This window comes from Oncorhynchus nerka, linkage group LG15 (assembly GCF_034236695.1).
Source record: "Oncorhynchus nerka isolate Pitt River linkage group LG15, Oner_Uvic_2.0, whole genome shotgun sequence".
Lineage (NCBI taxonomy): Eukaryota > Metazoa > Chordata > Actinopteri > Salmoniformes > Salmonidae > Oncorhynchus > Oncorhynchus nerka.
Window position 1 is genome coordinate 29941734 of NC_088410.1, and position 26162 is coordinate 29967895.

Sequence of the window (26162 nt, forward strand, 5' to 3'; positions counted from 1 at the left end):
GTTTTCCAGGTGATGAGGTACTGCAGTGGAACGGGAAGTCGTTGCCGGGAGCAACCAAGAAGGAAGTGTACAACATCATTCTGGAATCCAAGGCGGAGCCTCAAGTGGAAATAGTTGTCTCAAGGCCTATTGGGTAAGACTGACTTCCTGTGTGAAATGATAAATTCCCATTTTGGAATCGTTGTGCGACACACTGCAACTATTGTGTGACTATTTTGCACTGCGTTTGCCATTTTGGACTATTATTACTATATTGCGACTGTTGTGGGCCCTTTTCTGACTATTTGTAATTTTGAAGTGAAATGTTGACGGCCATTGTCTTCTTTACCTAAAAGATCTATCCACCGCATCATTTCCAATAACTTCTTGAGAAAGGTGTATAGAGCGTATCAGTAAGTACATACGTATTGTGGACATAGTGACCGCTATGTCGTACGGTAGTCCTTCCCTGTGGCCTAACCCCGATGTAACCCCTAACATCCTAGACCTTAGAGAAACCCTTATAAGGCAAGTTCCCTCTCTTCTCTCAACCCATACGTCTCTCCCCCGTGTGGGTATGAACTACCGCTCTCTAACCCAACACCCAGTTTGTGTACTTGTCTGTGTTTTTCCTTTTCGATACAAACAAACATACGATTGAGGTATTGTATGTGCTGGCACTCTGTATCAAATGGAGGTTGGTGATGGCTGTTGGTCAGTGGCTATTGCAGAGGTCTGTGCAGACGTTTGATGTAATCTTCCTCCCATCTTACAGAGACATACCAAGAATTCCAGAAACATCACATCCTCCTTTAGAATCGAGTAAGTGTCAACAAAGCTTTGGTTTTCCTTGATGAACAAAACGGCATAGTTAATTGGTGTTAATATACAGTATACCGTCTTTCACATCCTGGTTCTTTCCCCTGTCAGCGGGCTCCAGTTCCTTTGAGTCTCAGAAGATGGAGCGTCCCTCCATATCGGTCATGTCCCCCACCAGCCCTGCTACCCTCAGAGCCCTCCCCGTCATCCTGCCTGGACAGCTCTCTGTGAGTACTGGATATATGCTGGATCTACACTGGACTATACTGGACTATACTGGACTGTTACTGGACTATTACTGGACTATACTGGACTATACTGGACTATTACTGGACTATACTGGACAATTACTGGACTATACTGGACTATACTGGACTATTACTGGACTATACTGGACAATTACTGGACTATTACTGGGACTATTACTGGACTATACTGGACTGACTGGACTATACTGGACTACTGCTGGACTATTACTGGACTATACTGGACTATTACTGGACTATGCTGGACTATTACTGGACTATACTGGACTATTACTGGACTATACTGGACTATTACTGGACTATTACTGGACTATACTGGACATTAATGGACTATTACTAGACTATACTGGACTATTACTGGACTATTACTGGACTATTACTGGACTATACTGGACTATTACTGGACTATACTGGCCTACTACTAGACTATTACTGGACTATACTGGACTATATACTGGACTATATACTGGAATATTACTGGACTATACTGGACATTACTGGACATTCCTGGACTATTACTGGACTATACTGGACTATTGCTGGACTATACTGGACTATTACTTGACTATACTGGACTATTACTGGACTATACTGGACTATTACTTGACTATACTGGACTATACTGGACTATTACTGGACTATACTGGACTATTACTGGACTATACTGGACTATACTGGACTATTACTAGACTATACTGGACTATTACTGGACTATACTGGACTATACTGGACTATATACTGGACTATTACTGGACCATACTGGACTATACTGGACTATTACTAGACTATACTGGACTATTACTGGACTATACTGGACTATACTGGACTATATACTGGACTATATACTGGACTATTACTGGACTATACTGGACATTACTGGACATTCCTGGACTATACTGGACTATATACAGGACTATATACTGGACTATTACTGGACTATACTGGACATTACTGGACATTCCTGGACTATACTGGACTATTACTGGACTGTATTGGATTATTACTGGACTATTACTGGACTATACTGGACTATACTGGACTGTACTGGATCTACACTGGACTGTACTGGACTATACTGGACTGTACTGGACTATACTGGACTGTACTGGACTGTACTGGACTATACTGGACTATACTGGACTGTACTGGGCTATACTGGACTGTACTGGACTATACTGGACTGTACAGGACTGTACTGGACTGTACTGGGCTATACTGGACTGTACTGGACTATACTGGACTGTACTGGACTATACTAGACTATACTGGACTGTACTGGACTATACTGGACTGTACTGGACTGTACTGGACTATACTGGACTGTACTGGACTATACTGGACTATACTGGACTGTACTGGACTGTACTGGACTATACTGGACTGTACTGGGCTATACTGGACTGTACTGGATCTACACTGGACTATACTGGACTGTACTGGGCTATACTGGACTATACTGGACTGTACTGGATCTACACTGGACTATACTGGACTGTACTTGCGGGGGGCTGGATACATGGATGTGTGGATGAACGGACGGATTTACGAACAAACAGTCAGACAGATTGATAAATGGCCTATATTCCACTTTTCACAATGTCCTGTGTAATCCACAACCAATGGTCTACTCTAACTGTATTCATTCAGTCACATTCATCTAATCCCATGATGTTGTTCCTAGGTAAAGCTGTGGTATGACAAAGTGGGCCATCAACTGATCGTCAACGTCCTTCAAGCCATAGACCTGCCCCCCCGACCGGACGGGCGACCCAGGAACCCCTACGTCAAGATGTACTTCCTCCCTGACCGAAGGTAAACCGGTCTCATATTACTAGGGTTAACATTAAGTAGTTGTTATACCTGTCTAAGCACACAGTAATTACTGAAGTATATTACCAGTACAGGGGTTCAACATTGTACATAAACAGATCGTTTTTTTAATGTAACAATAACCAATATACTTTAAACACACTGTCAACACGTTATCTCCTCTTATATTGCACCATCCTTATAGTGAGTCACAGACCCTTATTTGGGGACAGTATGTGACAGATACATACATGACTCGCTGACTTCCGTTGACTCTCCTTCTAAGGTTCGTCTCCCCTCCTAACATTCCTCTGCCTTCTTCCCTGTCATGTTCCCAGTGATAAGAGCAAGCGCAGGACCAAGACAGTAAAGAAGAGCGCTGGGCCCAAGTGGAACCAGACGTTCCTGTACTCCCACGTCCACCGCAGGGACTTCAGAGAACGCATGCTGGAGATCACTGTCTGGGACCAACCTAGAATACAGGAGGAGGAGAGTGACTTCCTGGGAGAGGTAAGACACACACACACACGCACACACACACACACACACACACACACACACACACACACACACACACACACACACACACACACACACACATACATACATACATACATACTGTTTATAGTACATGTGAATAGTATCTTAATTTGTGTGTCAATTATTACTGTTCTCATATTTTATTCATAGATATTATATTTGTGTGTAAATGATTACTGTTCTCAGATTTGTATTTAATAGATTTTAGATGTCTATGAATGTTTTACTGTTTTGCAAAATGCTATATACCCATTGGTTAGCTGGAATGGAATGTATATTTGTATATTTATATTTGTCCTGTATATTTGACTGTGATATGTGGTTGTCTTATCTGGCTATCTTAAGATAAATGCACTCACTGTAAGTCATTCTGCATAAGATCTCGTTGATCATTTCTTTAAACAACGAAAGCTAATTTACCAACATTTGTGAAAATGAATATATATTGTTTTGAAATGAAACTCTTCATAAACATACAGTACACACAGAAAACAAAACACACACACATTCATTTGCACGTATCCACACACACTCAAACACGCACAGAGAACCACAGATGGACGCCATCATGTCCTCTATGCTGACGTTGTCTTGTTCTGTATGTCTCTGACTTTCTCTCCTCCTCCTTCTTCCCTCTCTTCCCTCTCACTGCTAGATCCTGATAGAGCTGGAGACTGCCCTGCTGGACGACGTCCCTCACTGGTATAAACTCCAGACCCACGATGTGTCCTCTCTACCTCTGCCCCAGCCATCCCCTTACCTCCCGCGCAGACACACCTCTCACGACAGCCCCAGCAAGAAACTACAGAGTAAGTCTTGTTGTGTGTGTGTGTATGTGTATGTGTGTGTGTGTTTGTTTGTGTGTGTGTGTGTGTGTGTGTGTACGCGTGCGTATGTGTGTGAGAGAGAGCGAGAGAGTGTGTGTGCTTGCATGCGTGCGTTTGTGTGTGTGTATGCGTTGTGTGTGTGTGGTGTATTGACACTGACCTCGGCATATAGATTCTCCCTGCTACAGTATGCCAAGATGAACTTCCTATGAACGTGTCTCCTGTGTGTGCAAGATCGATCGCACCTGCCATGGAAATTCTCAACCCTACTGTGTGTAAACTCTCTACCCTGCTGTGTGTAAACCCTCTACCCTATTGTGCGTGTGTAACCCTACCTTGTGTGTGTGTGTGTGTGTGATTGTCTATCCACTGTTGTGCAGGGTCCCATCGCATCATTGACACAGAGTTTGATGATACAGGTATAGCGGTAGTATCTGAAGGTGGGTGGGGGGCATGGTTACTGTTACCCAGCTTCAAGTAGTGAGAGTTCAGCACTGGAGGAGAGAGGTGCGACCACTTTACAGCTCCCCTCATACCCCAGCCTATCTAATCATGGGCTACTTCATTTGATCCCAACTGACAACCTCAGAGATGTTTTACATCGGGGGAAAAACGTCATTGGTTCCCAATTTTACCCCACACTTTGGATTTAACTCTGATTACAGGCCTTTGTAATACCAACGTATACTACAACGATACTATGGTATCACTACAATTCTATTATGGTATGTGTTCTGCCATGATACTGTACACAGCCTTTCTCCTCCTCTGCCGGACTGTAGTAATGCAGCTTGTAGAGCAGATCCACTGGGAGCACTGAGTGCATGGAGCTATAGAGCCGTGATGTCGCTGTCCATTCCACTGACGCTGTCACCTGCATGTCTGGTAGTAGAGCCTGAAGTAGTAGTGACTCAAGGCAAACAAGACAAGGATATGGTGTATAAACCAGTGCCTGATTCGCACCATAGGGTCAACATGAACTGTGCTGTTCTGGCTCGGCTATTTCAAAAAGGATATAAGGCTACTTAGCCTGGTTGCCAGACAGTTTCTGCCTTAGCCTGGTTGCCATTGCAAGCTGGCAATGGGGTAACTTTGTGGAATGCAGAAACAGTCCGGTACACAAGTTAGCTCAATACCTGGTGTAACTATCCAATGCAACTCTTCAAATGTAACCAAAAAACTTCCTGTGTAAAATATCCCACTCTGATGTGCTACAGTTTGCAGTCTGTATCATCTGTCTTCTCACCTCCCTCACGTGGCATGGGTTTGATCAGACTAGAGCTGCTATGGGCCACTATATTAATAGAAGCTGAGCACCAGCATGATCTCTGCAGTTTTGGGAAAACCAAGCGATCACCAGAAGGCGTAGTGAATGTTGAGTGGCGGAGCTCAACACTGACACATTTTGTCAGCAGGTAACATGCTACGACTGCTGATTCCTCCTCCGTATGTGTGTAGGTGCAGAGCGTAACTCGAGGGAGAGGGAGAGGAACAGCACCCTGACTGTCCCAGAGCAGCAGAGACTTGCCCAGCACCGCTCCAGATCTGTGTCCCCTCACCGCGAGGACATAACAAGGGCCCGCTCCCGCCCTGCACACGTCCCCATGCAGAGGTAGCTGCAGTTTTTGTATCACACAGATATACCTAAACTAGTCTTGGGTAGTCATACATCGGAATCACGTTGTTGTCACACTGCCTCTCTCTTTTCTCTCTCTTTCTTTCTTGTCTATCTTCATCTCGCTCTTTCTCTCTCTTTTTTCTCTCTTTCTCTCTCTCTCTCTCTCTCTCTCTTTCTCTCTCGCTCTCTTTCTCTTTTTCTTTCTTTCTCTCTTTTTTCTCTCTCTTTCCCTTTCTCTCTCGCTCGCTTTCTCCCTCTTTCTCTCGCTCTCTCTTTCTCTCTCTTTCTCCCTCTATCTCTCTTTCTTTCTCTCTCTCATTCTCTCTCTCTCTCTTTTTCTTTCTTTCTCTCTTTTTTCTCTCTTTCCCTGCCTTAAAATCTGGTATTAAAATACTTTTTTTGGGGGGGGTTGTATCATTTGATTTACACAACATGCTTAACACTTTGAAGATGCAAAATATTTTTTATTGTGAAACACACAGGAAATAAGCCAAAAAAATAACTATTCACCCCCCCAAAGTCAATGCTTTGTAAAGCCACGTTTTGCAGCAATTACAGCTGTAAGTCTCTTGGGATATGTCTCTATAAGCTTGGCACATCTAGCCACTGGGATATTTGCCCATTCTTCAAGGCAAAACTGCTCCAGCTCCTTCAAGGCTGATGGGTTCCTGTTGGTGTACAGCAATCGGTAAATCATACCACGGATTCTCAATTGGATTGAGGTCTGAGCTTTGACTAGGCCATTTCAAAAACACTTAAATGTTTTCCCTTAAACCACTCAAGTGTTGCTTTAGCAGTATGCTTAGGGTCATTGTCCTGCTGGAAGGTGAACCTCCGTCCCAGTCTCAAATCTCTGGAAGACTGGTTTCCCTCAAGAATTTCCCTGTATTTAGCACCATCCATCATTACTTCAATTCTGACCAGTTTCCCAGTCCCTGCTGATGAAAAACATCCCCACAACATGATGCTGCCACCACCATGCCTCACTGTGGGGCTGGTGTTCTCGGAGTGATGAGAGGTGTTGGGTTTGCGCCAGACATAGCGTTTTCCTCGATGGCCAAAAAGCTAAATTTTAGTCTCATCTGACCAGACTACCTTCTTCCATATGTTTGGGGAGTCTCCCACATGCCTTTTGGCAAACACCAAACAGGGTTTTCTTATTTTTTTCTATAAGCAATGGCTTTTTTCTGGACACTCTTCCGTGAAGCCCAGCTATGTGGAATATACTGCTTAAAGTGGTCCTATGGACAGATACTCCAATCTCAGCTGTGGAGCTTTGCAGCTCCTTCAGGGCTATCTTTGGTCTCTTTGTTGCCTCTCTGATTAATGCCCTCCTTGTCTGGTCTGTGAGTTTTGGTGGCCGGCCCTCTCTTGGCAGGTTTGTTGTGGTGCCATATTCTTTCCATTTTTTAATAATGTCTTTAATGGTGGTCCGTGGGATGTTCAAAGTTTCTGATATTTTTTCATGACCCAACCCTGATCTGTACTTCTACACAACTTTGTCCCTGACCTGTTTGGAGAGCTCCTTGGTCTTCATAGTGCCGCTTGCTTGGTTGTGCCCCTTGATTAGTGGTGTTGCAAACTCTGGGGTCTTTCAAAACAGGTGTATATATACTGAGATCATGTGACAGATCATGTGACACTTAGATTGCACACAGGTGGACTTTATTTAATTAATTATGTGACTTTTGAAGGTAATTGGTTGCGCACCAGATCTTATTTTGGGGCTTCATCACATAGGGGGAGAATACATATGCACACACCACTTTTCCATGTTTCATTTTTTGAAACAAGTAATTTTTTTCATTTCACCAAGTTGGACTATTTTGTGTATGTCCATTACATGAAATCCAAATAAAAATCCATTTAAATTACAGGTTGTAATGCAACAAAATAGGAAAAATGCCAAGGGGGTGTATACTTTTGCATTGCACTGTATATATACAGTACCGGTTTGGACACAGCTACTCATTCAAGGGTTTTTCTTTATTTGTACTATTTTCTACATTGTAGAATAATGGTGAAGACATCACAATTATGAAATAACACATATGGAATCATGTAGTAACCAAAAAAGTGTTAACCTCTCTAGTGTATGTTAATTAATGACTTACCTTTGATCATCACTTACCTTTGATGATCTTCATATGGTTGCACTCAGAAGACATTCATTTATTCAATAAATGTTCCTTTTTGTTCGATAAAGTCTCTCGTTATATCCGAAAACCTCAATTTTGTTCGCACGTTTTCTTCAGTAATCCACAGGCTCAAACGCAGTCACAACAGGCAGACAAAGTTCATAGAAACATGTCAAACGATGTTTAAATTCAATCCTCAGGTTGTTTTTAGCCTAAATAATCAATAATATTTCAACCGGACAATAACGTCGTCAATATAAAAGGTAAACAAAAAAGGCACTCTCGGTCGTGGGCATGAAAAAGCTCTGTGATACGGCAGGGTCCACTCATACAGACTGCTCTTACTCTCTAATTTTTCAGATTACAAGCCTGAAACAATTTCTAAAGACTGTTGGCATCTAGTGGAAGGCATAGGAACTGCAATTTGAGTCCTAAGTCAATGGATACTGTAATGGCTAAATTGAATAGAAAACTACAACAACAACAAAAATCCTACTTCCTGAATGGATTTTTCTCAGGTTTTCACCTGCCAAATCAGTTCAGTTATACTCACAGACTTTATTTGAACAGTTTTGGAAACTTTAGTGTTTTCTATCCAAATCTACTAATTATATGCATATCCTATATTCTGGGCCTGAGTAAAAGGCAGTTTAATTTGGGCACGCTTTTCATCCAAAATTCCAAATGCTGCCCCCTACCCTAGAGAAGTTAAACAATGTTATGTTTGTTGAAAGGATCGGACCAAGGCGCAGCGTGCATAGAGTTCCACGTTCTTTAATAGTGAAACTTACAACAAAAACAACAAAGAATATAACAAATGTGCAGTATTGCAGTGCACAAGGCAACTATACCAAAACAAGATCCCACAACAGAAAGTGGGAAAAGGGGCTGCCTAGGTATGATCCCCAATCAGAGACAACGATAGACAGTTACCTCTGATTGGGAACCATACTCGGCCAAAAACAAAGAAATAGACAACATAGAATGCCCACCCTAAATAACACCCTGACCTAACCAAATAGAGAAATAAAACGTCTCTCTAAGGTCAGGGCGTGACAAACAAATCAAAATATATTTTACATTTGATATTCTTTGTTAAAAGTTATCTTGTGGAATTTCTTTCCTTCTAAATGTGTTTGAGCCAATCAGTTGTGTTGTAACAAGGTTGGGGTGGTATACAGAAGATAGCCCTATTTGGTAAAATGCCAAGTCCATATTATGGCAAGAACAGCTCAAATAAGCAAAGAGAAACGACAGTTCATCATTACTTTGAGACATGAAGGTCAGTCAATCCGGAAAAACCATCAAGCGCTATGATGAAACTGGCTCTCATGAGGACTGCCACAGGAAAGGAAGGCCTCTGCTGCAGAGGATAAGTTCATTGTAGTTACCAGCCTCAAAAATTGCAGCTCAAATAAGTGCTCCACAGAGTTCAAGTAACAGACACATCTCAACATCAACTGTTCAGAGGAGACTGCGTGGATCAGGCCTTCATGGTCAAATTGCTACAGAGAAACCACTATTAAAAGACACCAATAAGAAGAAGGGACTTGTTTGGGCCAAGAAACTCGAACAATGGACATTAGACCAGTGGAAATCTGTAATTTGGTCTGATGAGTCCAAATTTCAGATTTCTGGTTCCAACCGCCGTGTTTTTGTGAGACGCAGGGTAGGGGAACGGATGATTTCCGCTTGTTTGGTTCCTACGTGAAGCATGGAGGAGGAGGTGTGATGGTGTGGCGGTGCTTTGCTAAGTTAGTGATTTATTTAGAATTCAATGCACATTTAACCAGCATGGCTACCACAGCATTCTGCAGCGATATGCCATCCCATCTGGTTAGCGCTTAGTGGGGCTATCATTTGTTTTTCAACAGGACAATGACCCAAAACACACCTCCAGGCTGTGTAAGGGCTATTTGACCAAGAAGGAGAGTCATGGAATGCTGCATCAGATGACCTGCCCTCCACTATCACCCAACCTCAACCCAAATGAGATGGTTTGGGATGAGTTGGACTACACAGTAAAGAAAAAGCAGCCAACAAGTGCTCAGCATATGTGGGAATGCCGTCAATTCCTCATGAAGTTGGATGAGAGAATGTCATAAGTGTGCAAAGCTGTTAACAAGGCAAAGGGTGGCTACTTTGAAGAATCTAACATTTTAAATATATTTTGATTTGTTTAACACTTTTTTTGGTTATTACATGATTCCATATGTGCTATTTCATAGTTTTCATGTCTTCACTATTGTTCACATTCATTCATACCCCTGGGTTGAATCTTCAGCACACTCTTATGGCTCAAATCAATTTCCTTTTATGTCCACACTATGACAAAACCAACGTTATTAGCTAAATGTTATCACAGTAACACTCTGTAACCAAAACCTCAGTAACACTCCTCTCTATGTCCTACCCCATCAGGAGTCTGGATGAGATCCATCAGAACCGCCACCACTCCTGCTCCCCCTCTCGTTACCATGACTCCCACGGGGAGCACCGCTCCGGGGACTCAGACTACGAGTACTCCGAGGACAGGTAACATCACCCAGACAGTGGTGGCTGGTGGCCTTTGTTTATTAGGGAGGAGGTTAGACGTTAGATGCTGTAGGTATTATTAGGGAGGAGGTTAGACGTTAGATGCTGTAGGTATTGTATCAGGGAGTTTAGGATTACAGCCGGTCTGAGAATAGTTTGGTGGTTGATGGCAGGGAGAGAGTGTGTGCAGGTTATGCAGTTCCAGTGTTTGTGTACAATAAGGATATACTTTGGAGTATCTAATTTGAGGAGAGCTTTGAGTACAATATAGGAGTTGATGCCGACATGGTTTCCTTCTTATTTTGCTCATTTGCAATCAAATACCTTTAGAAGTACAGTATTCCTTTATGCCCAATTATTTCAAAGAGGTTGACAACTAGCTTTTAATTTTTGAGGTTGAAAGTGTCGGATACTCCAAGGACAAGTGGAATAGCAGGCTACGTTAGTACTGTTCTATACTAATAATCACTAATACGACTAACAGTCTAATGCAAAAGTCTCTTACTAAAAGGTTAATATCATATTTATTATTATTGCTGCTGAATCAAAATTATGATTTCATGATTTCTTCTCATTCATTTCTCATGAGCGGGTTTGTCTGATTTGACCATCCTCTTACGTTGTTGTTTTTGATTGGTTGTTCGGTTCACCCATCGCCATGGCAATCACAGTGAGGTCCTCGAGATGCACAGGTCTATCCGAGGCGGGAGTGCCGAGTGCCTGCACACAAACAGGTAAACAAAAACAACAACAACCAAAAAGCCAGAGACGTTACTGTTATCGTCCCTACCCACCATCTTTCTTCTATTGTATTACCCATCATTCTTTGCATTGTCATTCAATGTCAACAGCGCCATGTTAACTCTGTCAGTGATACTACAGTCTATGGTTGTGATATAGAGAGTGTATGTTATGTATCACGTGGCAATGTTTTTGTTTAATGTGATGTGTTCCTATTCCATGTGCTGCTTTTTGTCTACCTGCGTAGAAGGTGGACAATGTGAAAGTCGTCTTTGTAATGTATTCAGCTTTATCTAGTTTTAGAATATCGATGAATTCGTTCCAGACACAAAGGGACTTATTTTTTCACCCGAGAGGCCAAAAATAGTGCCACACACTCTCTATGACACCATAAAAACATTGAGTTTATATTGGGTTTTAAACAGATTATCATATATTACAGACTAGCTCTATCGTTTATCTCAGAATAGTATGAAAATCTCTCTTGGTGAATTACATTTTTGTCTGAACATTTTATCTATAGCAGATTAATGTTATTTTTGTTTTATTTATAGAATTGTGTTGTTTTTTCCCCTCTTCTGTTTTTTTCCCTCTCAATCAATGCACGGTCTACACTCAAATAACTACACAGGGGCGTAGCTAGATCCAGCAATACACTACCACCCAAAATGCCCCTATTAGTCAATGGTATTCACAAGGACATATACAGGTAAGAGAGTAGAATAAGAAAACCCTGCTCTCTTTCCTTTTACTCTTCCCCAAAACCTGAACTCAACTCATCGTTGACATTTTGTGGCTTATGATGTTGTATCAACGTTCTCTCAACGTAATTGATTCCCCACACCGACCCCTAACAGAGCTTTACAGATTCGATGTGGTACCACTCTCCGAGGGTGTCTCAGGGGGAGTTGGGATATGCAAAAAAACACATTTCCAATTGGACAAATATAAGCATCCACCAAATTATTATTGATAATATGATGACCCTGGACCAGATCTGTTACAGTAGTACTATAGTAGTACTTCACTGTATATTTTAAAACTATAATCCTATGTACTGTCCTATACACAGTAGATATAGTACATGCTTGGTTTCCCCATGCTATAATGCTTTGACACGTTAAAATCTGTTTAGATGGACTTATATAATCAGCATTACATTTAATCTCCATACATATAATGAACGGCAGGACAATCCCCCATCCCTACTTTCACCGTGTCCTCTGTTGTCGTCTATGTCTTGGGCCTCCATCAGACAATCCCCCATCACTACACAGTAGTTGGGGAGAGGAAATACTGAGAATGGGGATTAGGATGGAGCAGATGTGATATTCTGGTGTCAAATCTGGATATTCCTCCTCTGTGCCTCAAGCTCCAGGGATGTCCATCTGACGTTTTTATTGCATTGCTGTTTTTATATGGTTTGTTTGTTGACTTCAGTGCCACTGTTGGGTTTCCTTGTACGTCTTTATCATGGTTCATTATTTGGCCTCTCATTCCCTTTGCATGCACGTCAAATCTAGTTTTTCTTTCCCTTTCTTGCATGGGTCTATACCATCTACCACGGATTCACACGCGTGTAGCAACACCCTCCCTGCATGCCTAAAGAGCAAGCCTCCCCGGGGGCATCAGGGAGGGGGCGGTCCCGCCTCCCGTAGCGTCCTCACGCACCGTGTGCTCAGGTTCACTGATGAGGTCACCGTTAGGTAAGAAACCCATTGCCCCGCTCCCTTCGTCCTCTGCCCTCCCACCCCCAACGGACTTCACCTCTCCACCACCAACCCCACGGATGACCCTCCCCCGACGCCCAAAAGACCTGCCTTTGCACTCCACCGTCCATCCCTTTGTGAGGGATCGAATGCTCATCCTTAACCTCAACTTGTGGAAGACCACAGGACATACAACAGGGTTGACTGTATTAAACAGCAAACAACTAAGTCCTTATTGGCACACTGCAAACCATAGCGTACATTGGGGCTCTGTGTCATGTGAGGCAAGTGATGCCAGTTGGACACAGCATCTTTTCCAGTGTTGTGTTGACATCCATGGCTGCAACAAAGACCCTGACATGACAAATGACAAGGTCCTCGACTGTAGTAGGCTCCCTGCCAGAGAGAAGTGGAGAGAAAGAGATTGTGTGTGTGTGATAGAGAGTATTTGTGCTGTAGTATGTCTGCTCACGCAAATTTCACCCAGTCCACTCTCCTCCTCCACCAAGAGCAAGTTCCCATGGCAACGCTCCAACCTCCCCATCAAGTGGACTGACTGTACAGTATGGCCGCAAAGGACCGCTATTGTAATGAATGGAGGTTTACAACCCCCTTATAAGTTTGTTCTGTATCTAATGTTTGATCCTTCTTTTCTTTCTGTCTCTCGTTTCCCCCTCCCACCTCTATTTGCAATTCCTTCCTTCTGTCTTGCATGCTTCCTTTCACTCTGTCCCACCTCTTCCTCTTTTCCCTTCCTTCTCTTCCCTCTGTGCTACTGTAGTGATCTGCAGCCCAGTCTGGACCGGGTGAGGAGTGCCAGCACCACCTGCCTCAGACCTGACACCAACCTCCACTCTCCTGATAAAGACAGGTACACACACACCAACCTCCACTCTCCTGATAAAGACAGGTACACACACACCAACCTCCACTCTCCTGATAAAGACAGGTAACACACACACCAACCTCCACTCTCATGATAAAGACAGGTAGACACACACCAACTTCTACTCTCCTGATAAAGACAGGTACACACACACACCATCCTCCTCTATAGGAGATAACCTACTGCACCTCCTTTTCTAGGTTTACAATGTTTCTTTAGTAGTTGAACTTTCTTAATTCTCGCAAATACTGCAAAAAAAACAATCATTTGAGTGTTCTATTTTCCCAGAGTATACCAATACATTGAATCAACAAAGATTCAACATTACACAACATCACCCGTTCTTGTCATGCATGTTATCTATCAATTTTGTTCACCACTAGCTCCTCAGTGTATATTGAGAGGTGCTGAGCAACACAGTGACTCCACAATAACAGCTCTTTCACATTGACCTGCACAATAATTCCCACCTACTGTCACTGACTGTTTTGACCAGCAGAGGCATTCTAGTTGCCAGGGAATCCCAATGCTTTTAGCTCATTCTAAACTAACATGAACCCAGCCCTTCCTCACTGTGTCCCTCTCCCTGTTTCCCCACCTGGGGGATGCCTCACCCCACCACACCTCCAGATGCTCCAACTATCTGCCCCGCAGACAGCCCGCAGGCCCCAGGATTTTAGTAGAGCAGGCCTCCCCAGAGGAAGAAAGGTACTGGGTACCGACCTAGCCCTACCCTTACCTCCCAGGACCCAAGCTGCAGTCCTGCTACTGTACTTGCTTAGCACTGCGTGGCTACTAAAGATTTCCTCTAACCATAAGCCTAACCCTTGCGCTAGCCCTGCCCTAAACCTAACCCTAACCCTGCACTTTATAGTTTTCCTAGATGTTCTAGATTACAGTGTAAGCTGGTGGGTTGTTGTAACGCTGCAGTTACTGCTCCTCTTGCTGCTTCACCTTACTGACCTGCACCTGACTTCCTGCTTCCTCTGCTACACATCTGACTTCCACGTGCTCTGTTGTCATGGTGTTGTGATGTTTCTGTTCTGAACAGTTAGTAGCAAGCAATGTAGTAGTGCAACATAGTCATCTAAAATGTTGCATCAACATTTATTTTTTTTACAAAATCATTTCAGCCAAAGCATCTCTTTTATTTGAAATAAAACACCAGCTGGCTGCGCATTCAAGATTCGTCTTTAGTTTTGTTTCTCCATTGGGTTACCCATCCTCCATTTTGTCTTCTTCTCATGTCCTCCACGTCACAGGCAGTCAGGGAGCCTGGGCAGACCTGACAGTCAGAGAGGTAACAGCAAGAAAGGCCTGGAGGCTGACAGGTAAGGTCATTCTTTCATTCATTCATTCACCCCATCCCTCTCTCATACACCCTCATTCATCCTGTCCTCTATCTGGATGGAGATCGTCGCTCTTCAAAACTAGAATGTGTTGATGTCTGATGTCAATCTGAATTGTTACGAATTGTGACGTTGCTGTGAATGCAATTTTGCAGCACAGCAAAACCTTGACTAAATGAGCGTTGTTAAGGTGTACTGTCAGTAGACCCATAGCCCTAGTTCTGTGTTTTCTTGAATTGTTATGTCCTTCGTTTATTGTGTTCTGGTTCATTGTGGGCCATAAGGTCCTTCATTATGTTGAATATGATTTACATTGTGGGCCATAAGTTCCTTCATTATGTTGAATATGATTTACATTCTTTACCATTTATATCATTTAGCTTTCTTTCGTTTGTTTGTTCTTTTCTTTCCACGTGGCCTGTTGATGCCAGTCGTATCCAGCCCACCTCTATACTGAGGGGCAGTAGGGGGAGAGGGGGACCGCTGCGCCCCTTTAACCAGACACCCCTGGGGGGATCTGCCCCTAACTCACCACGACAGGACAGGTGCATGCTGGTGCCCTAAAATATAGCACCCCCTTGTTGTACCCCTTTGTCCTGTTTTGACCTCTGTGCTCCCTATACCTCACTGTTCTGCTGCTCTTATTGGTTGTGGGAGCAGTAAACCAATCACATCTGTTCCCTCTTGAGTATGGTCAAGGATGTAGCCACCCTGGGTTTTATATATGCTGGAATGGGCCTACTGTGGAGGAGTTGAACTCATTCACTTGTATTTCATTTCTCTTTCTCCTATTCTCTCTTTTTCTGCCTCTTGTCTCTCTCTCTCTCTCTCTCTCTCTCTCTCTCAGAACACACACCCACAGCCCCTCCCCTCCTACGGGGACTCCCCAGTCAGGTCGCAGGGGCAGACAGCTGCCACAGGTTCCTGCCAGAAGCAGTAGTGTAGAGCAAGGTAGGCTGTCAAGGAGTGTGTGTGTCTGTGTGTCTGTGTGTCTGTGTGTCTGTGTGTGTGTGTGTATGTGTCTGTCTGCCTGTCTGTCTGTCTGTCTGTCTGTCTGTCTGTTTGTCTGTCTGTGCGTGTCATGATGTGTCTCGTACTACAACTACGACCAATCAAAACCATTTTGTCTGAGTACTCTTCCTCACTCTTCTCTGTTTCTTTACATTCCTCATTCTCTTCTACCTCCATGTACATGAAGAAAATATACCTGTAGATAATAAACCGTTTGATGCGAGTAAACCTAATGAAAAAGGTAATTCTATGGCACGACTGTATCTGACCTAACTTTATATTATGTTTTAGATTTTAGACCCTTTCTATCCAGTAGATGTGATTAGCTTTTTCCCTCTTTATATCCCCCAACAATTATGACCCTCTGTGCACGCTGTAGTATTCCACACATGACATCTAATGAAAGTGATGCACAGCATGCGCCACTTAGTGTTCAAATAGAGCAATGACACTTAGAGTACTGTACACTTGTCTAACACCTCCAATCACCTCCTGTTCCTCTGTTCACCTTGTTCCCGGGTGTAGTTTCCCCTAGGTACAGATCTAGGATCAGATTTCCCTTCCCCGAAACCTAACCTTAAACATAAGTAGGGGAAATGAAAAGCTGACCCAAGATCAGCGTCTAGGAGCAACTTCACCCTACATCGTTCACCTTCACTGTCATTCACCTGAGAAGTTGCGTGTTTCTCGTGTAATTTACTGTATTATTACTATATTATTACTGTATTCATGAATTAAGTCATTTCCTCCCAGCTCTAGCAGTAGAGGAGCGAGCCAGACAGATGAACATGAAAGTACATTCCTACCGGCCTTCAGCATCCCATGACCCCGAGACGGACCTCAAGACCAAACGAGAGGTCAGTAATGCAGCATCTCTCTGCTGGAAGACAGGCACTATTTCCTGGTCCACCTTAACATTACAACTCTGTTGTAGTTATATAGTTCTAGACCTAGAGCTACAATATATTAACTGTCGTTCAAGATGGCCACTGTCCTTCACACACAAAAAGTTGGAGAGTTTTCCATGCTGATTACTTTTTCATTGTCAGTTACAACACAGATGCCACTTTGGGTATTGGGGAGCAGTGGTTTAGAGTACTTAAGTAAAATACTTGAAAGTACTAGTTAAGTATTTTTTTGGGGGTATCTGCACTTTACTTTAGTATTTATATTTTTGACAACTTAAAAAAAAAAATCATTACATTTCTAAAGAAAATAATGTACTTTTTACTCCATACATTTTTGCTGAAACCCAAAAAGTACTCGTTACATTTTGAATGCTTAGCAGGACAGGAAAATGGTCAAATTCATGCACTTATCAAGAGAACAACCCTGGTCATCTCTACTGCCTCGGATCTGGCGGACTCACAAAACACAAATGCTTTGTTTGTAAATGATGTCTGAACGTTGGAGTGTGCCCTTGGCTATCCGTAAATTTAAAAAACAAGAAAATAATGCCTTCTGGTCTTTGACATCATTTCTACTTTTACTTTTAATACTTAAGTATATTTAAAACCAAATACTTGTAGACTTTTACTCGAGTAGTATTTTACTGGGTGACGTTCACTTTTACTTGAGTCATTTTCTTTTAAAGTATCTTTACTTTTACTCAAGTATGACAATTGGGTCGTTTTTCCACCACTGTTGGGGAGCAGATCTACACATAAACCTCAGCTAGACACCAGTATTTTATTGGACCTACTGTATGTACAGTAACTATGTACAGTAACTATCGTCCTCTCTCCTCTCTCACCGCCTTCAGATGTATGCGGATCAGCGGCGGAGCTCTGACAACGTGTCGGCCCGCTCGTCAGACAGCGACATGAGTGACGCGTCGGCCCTATCCCGCGCCAGCAGTGCCTCACGCCTCAGCAGCACCTCCTACATGTCCATCCAATCAGAACGCCCGCGCGGGCGGCTCAGGTCGGTACCCCGCTATGTTCTTACAAGATCATTTACAAGGTCATTGGGCATCAAGAACCAATTGAAGATATTGAAGAAATCAAAAGCATAGTGTGGAGTTTGTTCTTCTGTCAGTCGTGCATGCCCGTTCTTTTATCAGGCTGTGTTCCTTTTCGTCTGTCTTTTTTCTGCATGCTAATGGGTGCACGTTTCAATCTTTTTGCATGATCGTGTTTCTCTGTGAATACTTGCATTGCATACACACAAACACACACGGTGGGGAAACCCAAAATGAATGGACACAGGTCCAAGTCTTTAGAGGACGAGAAGAAGGAGAGGAGGATCTCGTGGGGGATGAATGGAGAGCAGGAGAGGATGAGGGCAGCAGGGAAGAGACGGTTCTCTCAAGAGCTGAAGAGGAGGAGACACACTGTGTCTGGGGACCCCAAAGACGCCAGGTAAAGAAAAGAGAAAAGGTCCCTCGCTCCGTCACGGGATGGAGGGACCTTCAATGGGCCATGGCAGACAAGGGCCCATATTTTAGGGGCCTCACATAATCGCTGTGTACCCACTAACCATGGTCCCCGTAACCCCATTGATCTTGTTGTGACCTGTAAACAGCCTCAACCACCTACTGTGACTGTCACCTAGTGTCCCCTCAACCCTACCTGGCTTTACATCACATATCAAACTCATTCCAAGGATAGCCGAGTGTCTGCGGGTTTTCGCTCCACCCTTGTACTTGATTGATGGATAAAGGTCACTAAATAGTGAGTCGCTCTGGATAAGAGCGTCTGCTAAATGACTTAAATGTAAATGTAAATGTAAACTCCCCTCACCTGGTTGTTTTGGTCTTAATTGAAGTGAAAGACCAAAAACTTTCTGCAGTCGGTCCTCCGTTGAATGAGTTTGACACCTCTGCTTTACATGTACAAACGACTGTCCCCTCAAATCCAGCACAGTCTTATTATACTCTCTTAGCCAAACATCCCATAGTCCTATAACCCCAACAGCCTCACTCACATAACCCCACCCATAACGTCCCTCCTCGCACAGCCCTAACGTCCCTACGGCTGACCAGTCCAGTCCACCACAGCCTGCCTGCTGACACGGACAAATGACCCAATCCCCTGAGCCTCTCCTGGGCAGGCCCTTATTAACAGTCTAATGTTTTCTAAGTGCGTGCGTGTGTGCGTGTGTGCGCGTGTGTGTGCGCGTGTGTGTGAGTGTGTGTGTGTGCGTGTGTGCGTGCGTGTGTGTGTGTGCGCGTGTGTGTGTGTGTGAGTGTCAATCCAAACAGAGTGGTTATAAAACAGAGGACCCAAGGCCTTTGACATACGTTCTAAGAGATAGATCATAGCTATTGTGGACTGGAGAGAGAATGGAATGTGGTGGGTTGTTCGCTGGTTTCTCAGATTGCTGCAGACTGGCTCCAGGTCAGTTTGAAGGTACCTGATAAAAGATTCGTACAGTATAATGAAGACTGGTTAAGGCAGCAGCTACTCTTCCTGGGGTTCAGCAAAATGAAGGCAGTTATACAACTTTAAAAACATTACAATACATTCACAACAATATATTACGTGTGTGCCATCAGGCCTCTACTCTACTACAACACATATCTACAACACATAATCCGTGTGTGCGTGTGTGTATAGTACGTATGTTATTGTGTGTTTGTATGTATCTGTCTGTGCCTGTGTGTGTGTCTCTTCACAGTCCCCGCTGTTCATAAGGTGTGTTTTGATCTGTTTTTTAAATCTAATTTGACTGTTTGCGTCAGTTACTTGAGGTGGAATAGTAGTCATGTAGTCATGGCTCTATTTACTACTGAGCGCCTCCCATAGTCTGTTCTGGACTTGGGGACTGTGAAGAGACCTCTGGTGGCATGTCTTGTGGGGTATGCATGAGAGGTACTCAACATGTCAATACCTCTCATAAGTACAAGTAGTGATGAAGTCAATCTCTCCTCCACTCTCCTCCACTTTGAGACAGGAGAGATTGGCATGCATATTATTAATGTCAGCCGTGCTGCCCTGTTCTGAACCAATTGCAATTTTCCAGTAGTCCAGGTGCGACAAAACTAGGGCCTGTAGGACCTGCCTTGTTGATAGTGCTGTTAAGAATGCAGAGCAGCGCTTTATTGTAGACAAACTTCTCCCCATCCTAGCTACTGTTGTATCAATATGTTTTGACCATGACAGTTTATAATCCAGGGTTACACCAAGCAGTTTAGTCTCCTCAACTTGCTCAATTACCACATTATTCATTACAAGATTTAGTCGAGGTTTAGTGAATGATTTGTCCCAAATACAAAGCTTTTAGTTTTTCCTTGCATCCCATTCTGAAATGAACTGCAGCTCTTTTTCAATTGTTGCAGTCATTTCAGTCACTGTGGTAGCTGACATGTATAGTGTTGAGTCATTTGCAACATCAACACACAGGCTTTACTCAAAGCCAGCTGCATGTTGTTAGTAAAGATTTTCAAAAGTAAGGGGCTAGAGCGCTGCCCTGAGGAATTCCTGATTCTACCTGGATTTTGTTGGAGAGGCTTCCATTAAAGAACAACCTCTGTGTTCTGTTAGAAAGGTAACTCTTTATTCAAATATAGCAGGGGGTGTAAAGCCATAACACATACATTTTTAAACGTATAAACTATGATCGATAGTGTCAAAAGCCGCACTGAAGTCTAACAAAACAGGCCCCACAATGTTTTTATTATCAATTTCTCTCAGCCAATCATCAGTCATTTATGTAAGTGCTGTGCTTGTTGAATGTCCTTCCCTATAAGCGCACTGACAGTCTGTTGTCAATTTGTTTACTGTAAAATAGCATTGTGTCTGGCCAAACACCATTTTTTCCAAAAGTTTCCAAAAGGTTGGTAACACGCTGATTGGTCAGCTATTTGAGCCAATAAAGGGGGCTTTACTATCTTTAGGTAGGAATAACTTTATCTTTCCTCCAGGCCTGAGGGCACACACGTTCTAGTAGGCTTATATTGAAGATATAGCAAATAGGAGTGGCAATATTGTCCACTATCATCCTCAGTCATTTTCCATCCACGTTGTCAGATCCCGGTGGCTTGTCATTGTTCATAGACAACAATCATTTTTTCACCTCTTCCACATTTACTTTACGGAATTCAAAATTACAATGCTTGTCTTTCATAATTTGGTCAGATATACTTGGATGTGTAGTGTCAGCATTTGTTGCTAGCATGTCATGCCTAGGTTTGCTAACCTTGCCAATGAACAAAATCATTAAATGAGTTGGCAATATCAGTGGGTTTTGTGATGAATGAGCCATCTGATTCAATAAATGATGGAGCAGAGTTTGCCTTTTTGCCTAAAATGTCATTTAAGGTAATCCAAAGCTTTTTTACTATCATTCTTTATGTAATTTATCTTTGTTTCAAAGTGTAGTTTTCTTCTTTTTATTCAGTTTACTCACATGATTTCTCAATTTGCAGTATGTTTGCCAATTGGTTGTACAGCCAGACCTGTTTGCCATTTCTTTTGCCTCATCCCTCTCAACCATACCATTTTTCAATTCTTCATCAGTCCATGGGGATTTAACAGTTTTACAGTAATTTTGTTCATGGGTGCATGTGTCAAATGTGTCAAGTGCGTCATCTGATTGCTCCTCATTACACATCACGGACCAACAAATATTCTTTATATCAACAACATAAGAATCCCTAAAAATCTTATTGTAAGACCTCTTATACACTATATTAGGCCCAGCCTTTGGAACTTTGATTTTCCTATATATGGCTATTATATTGTGATCACTACATCCGATGGATCTGGATACTGCTTTCAAGCTAATTTCTGCAGCATTAGTAAAGATGTGATCAATACATGTTGATGATGTCATTCCTGTGCTGTTTGTAACTACCCAGGTAGCTAGATTAATAACCTGAACCAGGTTGCAGGCAGTAGTTACAGTTTGAAGCTTTCTCTTGAGTGGGCAGCTTGATGAAAGCGAAGTCAATATTTAAATCACCCAGAAAATATACCTCTCTATTGATATCACATACATTATCAAGCATTTCACACGTTATCCAGATACTGATTGTTAGCACTTGGTGGTTTATAGCAGCTTCCCACCAGAATAAGCTTTAGGTGAGGCAGATGAACCTGTAGCCATATTACTTCAACAGTATTTAACATGAGATCCTCTCTAAGCATTACAGGAATGTGGTTCTGAATAACAACAGCCACACCTCCACCTTTGGCATTCCTGTCTTTTCTGTAGATGCTATAACCACGTATTGCTACCACTGTATCATCAAAGGTATTATCTAAGTGAGTTTCAGAGATTGTCAGAATATGAATGTCCTCTGTTACTAGCAAATGATTGATTTCATGAACCTTGTTTTTTAAGCTACATATGTTAACGTGGGCTATTTTTAACACTTCTGGGATGCTTAATTGTTTTTCTTGTTTTACTGGGAAGCTTAGCAGAGGTAGACATCCTCTGGTTTTTTATATTAGCGCAGGGTGAGCTGCACACACTGGACTTCCTGCTAGGGGACACCACCCAGTGCTAACAGTATAACACTGGCTCATAGGCATGCAATTACATACAATAGCTGTAGAATGAGCAGAGACATTCAGGGCAGTAAGAGGGACATAAATGAGGTTACTTACATTGTGTATTCCAACGCCCCTGAAACATTATGACAACTCTGTGACACAATGGCAGGGATTAAATCAGCTGGACTTGGGTCAAAGAACACAAATGATTTGGGTGGATACCATCCTCCTTATAATTCGAGCTTTGTTTCCAGAAGTTATCAAAATTGTCAATAAGTGTTACAGCGACAGAGCTGCAATCGTCTCGTAGCCAGTTATGGAAGACGAAAAGTCTGCTGAACCATTCAATGCCACGATTTAGGGAGGGCAGAGGGCCAGATATTATGAGGTGTTTGTTGGTGTGAAGTAGTGACCCAATCAGTTCTTTCAAATCCATCTTCAGCTGTTATGAGCTGCCCTTCATAATGTCATTCGACCCCAAATGAACCATGGCAGTATCAGCCCCCGGTGACTGACTCACAGCCACGGGAAGCAACCTGGTGATATCCTGAACTTTAGCCCCAGGAAAACACAAAGTCCTTGCCCCAGGTACAGATATATGCCTCACCATCGAACTCCCTATCACAATAGCCGGAATGATCCAGCCTCGGCTGTGTCTCGAAGCTGATTGCAAGGCCAGAGCCACATATCTCACCTGAATAGAGGGCTGCTGAGACGCCGGCTGCATGCAGGCCACAACAGCCAAAGGGACAGAGCTCTGATCCAGAGAGCACAGCCCAGCGGAGGTGGGCCGTGGTGGTCCAGGCTGTGCTCAGCTCAGTGGAGGTGGACCGCGGTGGTCCAGGCTGTGCTCAGCTCAGTGGAGGTGGACCGCGGTGGTCCAGGCTGTGCTCAGCTCAGTGGAGGTGGACCACGGTGGTCCAGGCTGTGCTCAGCTCAGTGGAGGTGGACCGCGGTGGTCCAGGCTGTGCACAGCTCAGTGGAGGTGGACCGCGGTGGTCCAGGCTGTGCTCAGCCAATTGACTGACTAGGGAGAGGTACATGTTTCAAACTGACCACCATAGTCCCTGTGCCCAAGAAAGCGAAGGTAACCTGACTAAATTATTACCGCCCCGTAGCACTCACGTCGGTAGCCATGAAGTGCTTTGAAAGGCTGGTCATGGCTCACCTCAACACTATCATCCCAGAAACCCTAGACGAACTCCAATTCGCATGCCGCCCAAACAGATCCACAGATGACACAATCTCAATCGCACTCCACACTGCCCTTTCCCACCTGGACAAAAGGAACACCTGCTATTCATTGACTACAGCTCAGCGTTCAACACCATAGTGCCCACAAAGCTCATCACTAAGCTAAAGACCCTGGAACTAAACACCTCCCTCTGTTACTGGATCCTGGACTTCCTGACGTGCCGCCCCAGGTGATAAGGGTAGGCAACAACGCAACACAAAAATTTAATAAGAATCTAGTCACCCAAGTCATAGACTGTTCTGTCTTCTACCACATGGCAAGCGGTACCAGAGCGCCAAGTCTAGGTCCAAAAGGCTCCTTAACATCCTTTACCCCCAAGCCATAAGACTGCTGAACAATGAATCAAATGGCCACCTGGACTATTTACATTGACACCCCACCCCCTTTGTTTTTACACTGCTGCTACTCGCTGTTTATTATCTATGCATAGTCACTTTACCCCTACCTACATGTACAAATTACCTTGACTAACCTGTACCCCCGCACACTGACTCGGTACCGGTACCCCTTGTATATAGCCTCGTTATTGTTATGTAATTTTTATGTGTTACTTTTTATTTTAAAAATTACTTTAGTTTATTTAGTAAATATTTGAACTGCATCGTTGGTTAATTAAGGGCTTGTCAGTAAACATTTCACAGTAAGTTCTACCCCTGTTGTATTCGGTGCATGTGACAAATAATATTTGATTTGATTTGACATCCACAGCCATAGAGGGAACACCCAAGTTCCAGTTCCAGATATACAGTTACCATATAAATGGGTGAACGCTTCACGGCAGACTGTTACCATTTCACTCCGTTTTGTTTGTAGCTACAGTGGCTTGCGAAAGTATTCACCCCCTTGGCATTTTTCCTATTTTGTTGCCTTACAACCTGGAATTAAAATACATTTTTGGGGGGTTTGTATCATTTGATTTACACACCATGCCTACCACTTTGAAGATGCAAAATATTTTTTATTGTGAAAAAAAACAAGAAATAAGACCAAAAAAAATGAAAACTTGAGCGTACATAACTATTCACCCCCCCAAATCAATACATTGTAGAGCCACCTTTTGCAGCAATTACAGCTGCAAGTCTCTTGGGATATGTCTCTATAAGCTTGGCACATCAGGCCACTGTTTTTTTCCCCATTCTTCAAGGCAAAACTGCTCCAGCTCCTTCAAGTTGGATGGGTTCTGATGGTGTACAGCAATCTTTAAGTCATACCACAGATTCTCAATTGGATTGAAGTCTGGGCTTTGACTAGGCCATTCCAATACATTTAAATGTTTTCCCTTAAACCATTCGAGTGTTGCTTTAGCAGTATGCTTAGGATCATTGTCCTGCTGGAAGGTGAACCTCTGTCCCAGTCTCAAATCTCTGGAAGATTGTAACAACTTTCCTTCAAGAATTTCCCTGTATTTAGCAGCATCCATCATTCCTTCAGTTCTGACTAGTTTCCCAGTCCCTGACTAGTTTCCCAGTCCCTGACTAGTCCCTGACTAGTTTCCCAGTCCCTGACTAGTTTCCCAGTCCATGTGTTTGCTTATTTCTTTCTTTAAGCAATGGCCACTCTTCCGTAAAGCCCATCTCTGTGGAGTGTACAGCTTAAAAGTGGACTTTATTTAACTAATTATGTAACTTATGAAGGTAATTGGTTTCACCAGATCTTATTTAAGGGCTTCATAGCAAAGGGGGTGAATACATACTGTATGCACGTACCTCTTTTCATTTTATTTTTTAAATTTATTTTCTGAAACAAGTCATTAATTTCATTTCACTTCACCAATTTTGACTATTTTGTGTTTGTCCATTACATGAAATCCAAATAAAAATTCATTTAAATTACAGGTTGTAATGCAACTAAATAAAAACGCCACGGGGGTTGAATCCTTTTGCAAGGCACTGTACATCTTGTTTGGCCAACATTGTGTCAAGTCAGTACGGTTCACACTGAGCTTGTTATGTGCAGAAAGTAGTCCATCCCTTTTTCCAACTGATCTGATCTGATCTGATCTGTCGATAGCGCCTGCTGAATTCAAGGCATCAATGTTGTTGAGAAAAGTAGCAAAACTTTTGTAGTTCCCGATGGCTAACGTTATGTCTTTCAAAAACGGCACGGTAGAAAGGCCTCAGGTCAACGTGGAGTTGTTTGATGGAGATACTTGGATGCATACAGTATATTGATGACTGTCCCGAAGTCAGTTTGGAGGTGCTTGGTTATGAGACTTAGCTGCCTATGAGAGGAGGTGTGGACGT

At 43.1% G+C, this 26162-nt stretch overlaps 1 protein-coding gene across 7 annotated transcripts in view; it reads left to right on the forward strand.

Annotated features, from left to right (window-relative positions):
• Positions 1 to 26162, forward strand: part of LOC115142417 (regulating synaptic membrane exocytosis protein 1-like) — a 92215-nt gene that overhangs the window by 57128 nt on the left and 8925 nt on the right. For 2 of the 7 annotated variants that reach the window (XM_065001492.1, XM_065001487.1), the window contains exons 8-24: positions 10 to 133; positions 755 to 801; positions 910 to 1025; positions 2746 to 2876; positions 3212 to 3383; positions 4069 to 4222; positions 5699 to 5852; positions 10418 to 10531; positions 11203 to 11265; positions 13763 to 13852; positions 14498 to 14575; positions 15130 to 15198; positions 15648 to 15761; positions 16064 to 16167; positions 16981 to 17084; positions 17990 to 18150; positions 18435 to 18587. In XM_065001492.1, coding sequence (XP_064857564.1) covers positions 10 to 133; positions 755 to 801; positions 910 to 1025; positions 2746 to 2876; positions 3212 to 3383; positions 4069 to 4222; positions 5699 to 5852; positions 10418 to 10531; positions 11203 to 11265; positions 13763 to 13852; positions 14498 to 14575; positions 15130 to 15198; positions 15648 to 15761; positions 16064 to 16167; positions 16981 to 17084; positions 17990 to 18150; positions 18435 to 18587 — 1948 coding nt within the window. The remainder of the gene's footprint in view (positions 1 to 9; positions 134 to 754; positions 802 to 909; positions 1026 to 2745; positions 2877 to 3211; positions 3384 to 4068; positions 4223 to 5698; positions 5853 to 10417; positions 10532 to 11202; positions 11266 to 13762; positions 13853 to 14497; positions 14576 to 15129; positions 15199 to 15647; positions 15762 to 16063; positions 16168 to 16980; positions 17085 to 17989; positions 18151 to 18434; positions 18588 to 26162) is intronic. The other 5 variants (XM_065001493.1, XM_065001490.1, XM_065001488.1 and 2 more) reach the window with 4 other exon arrangements.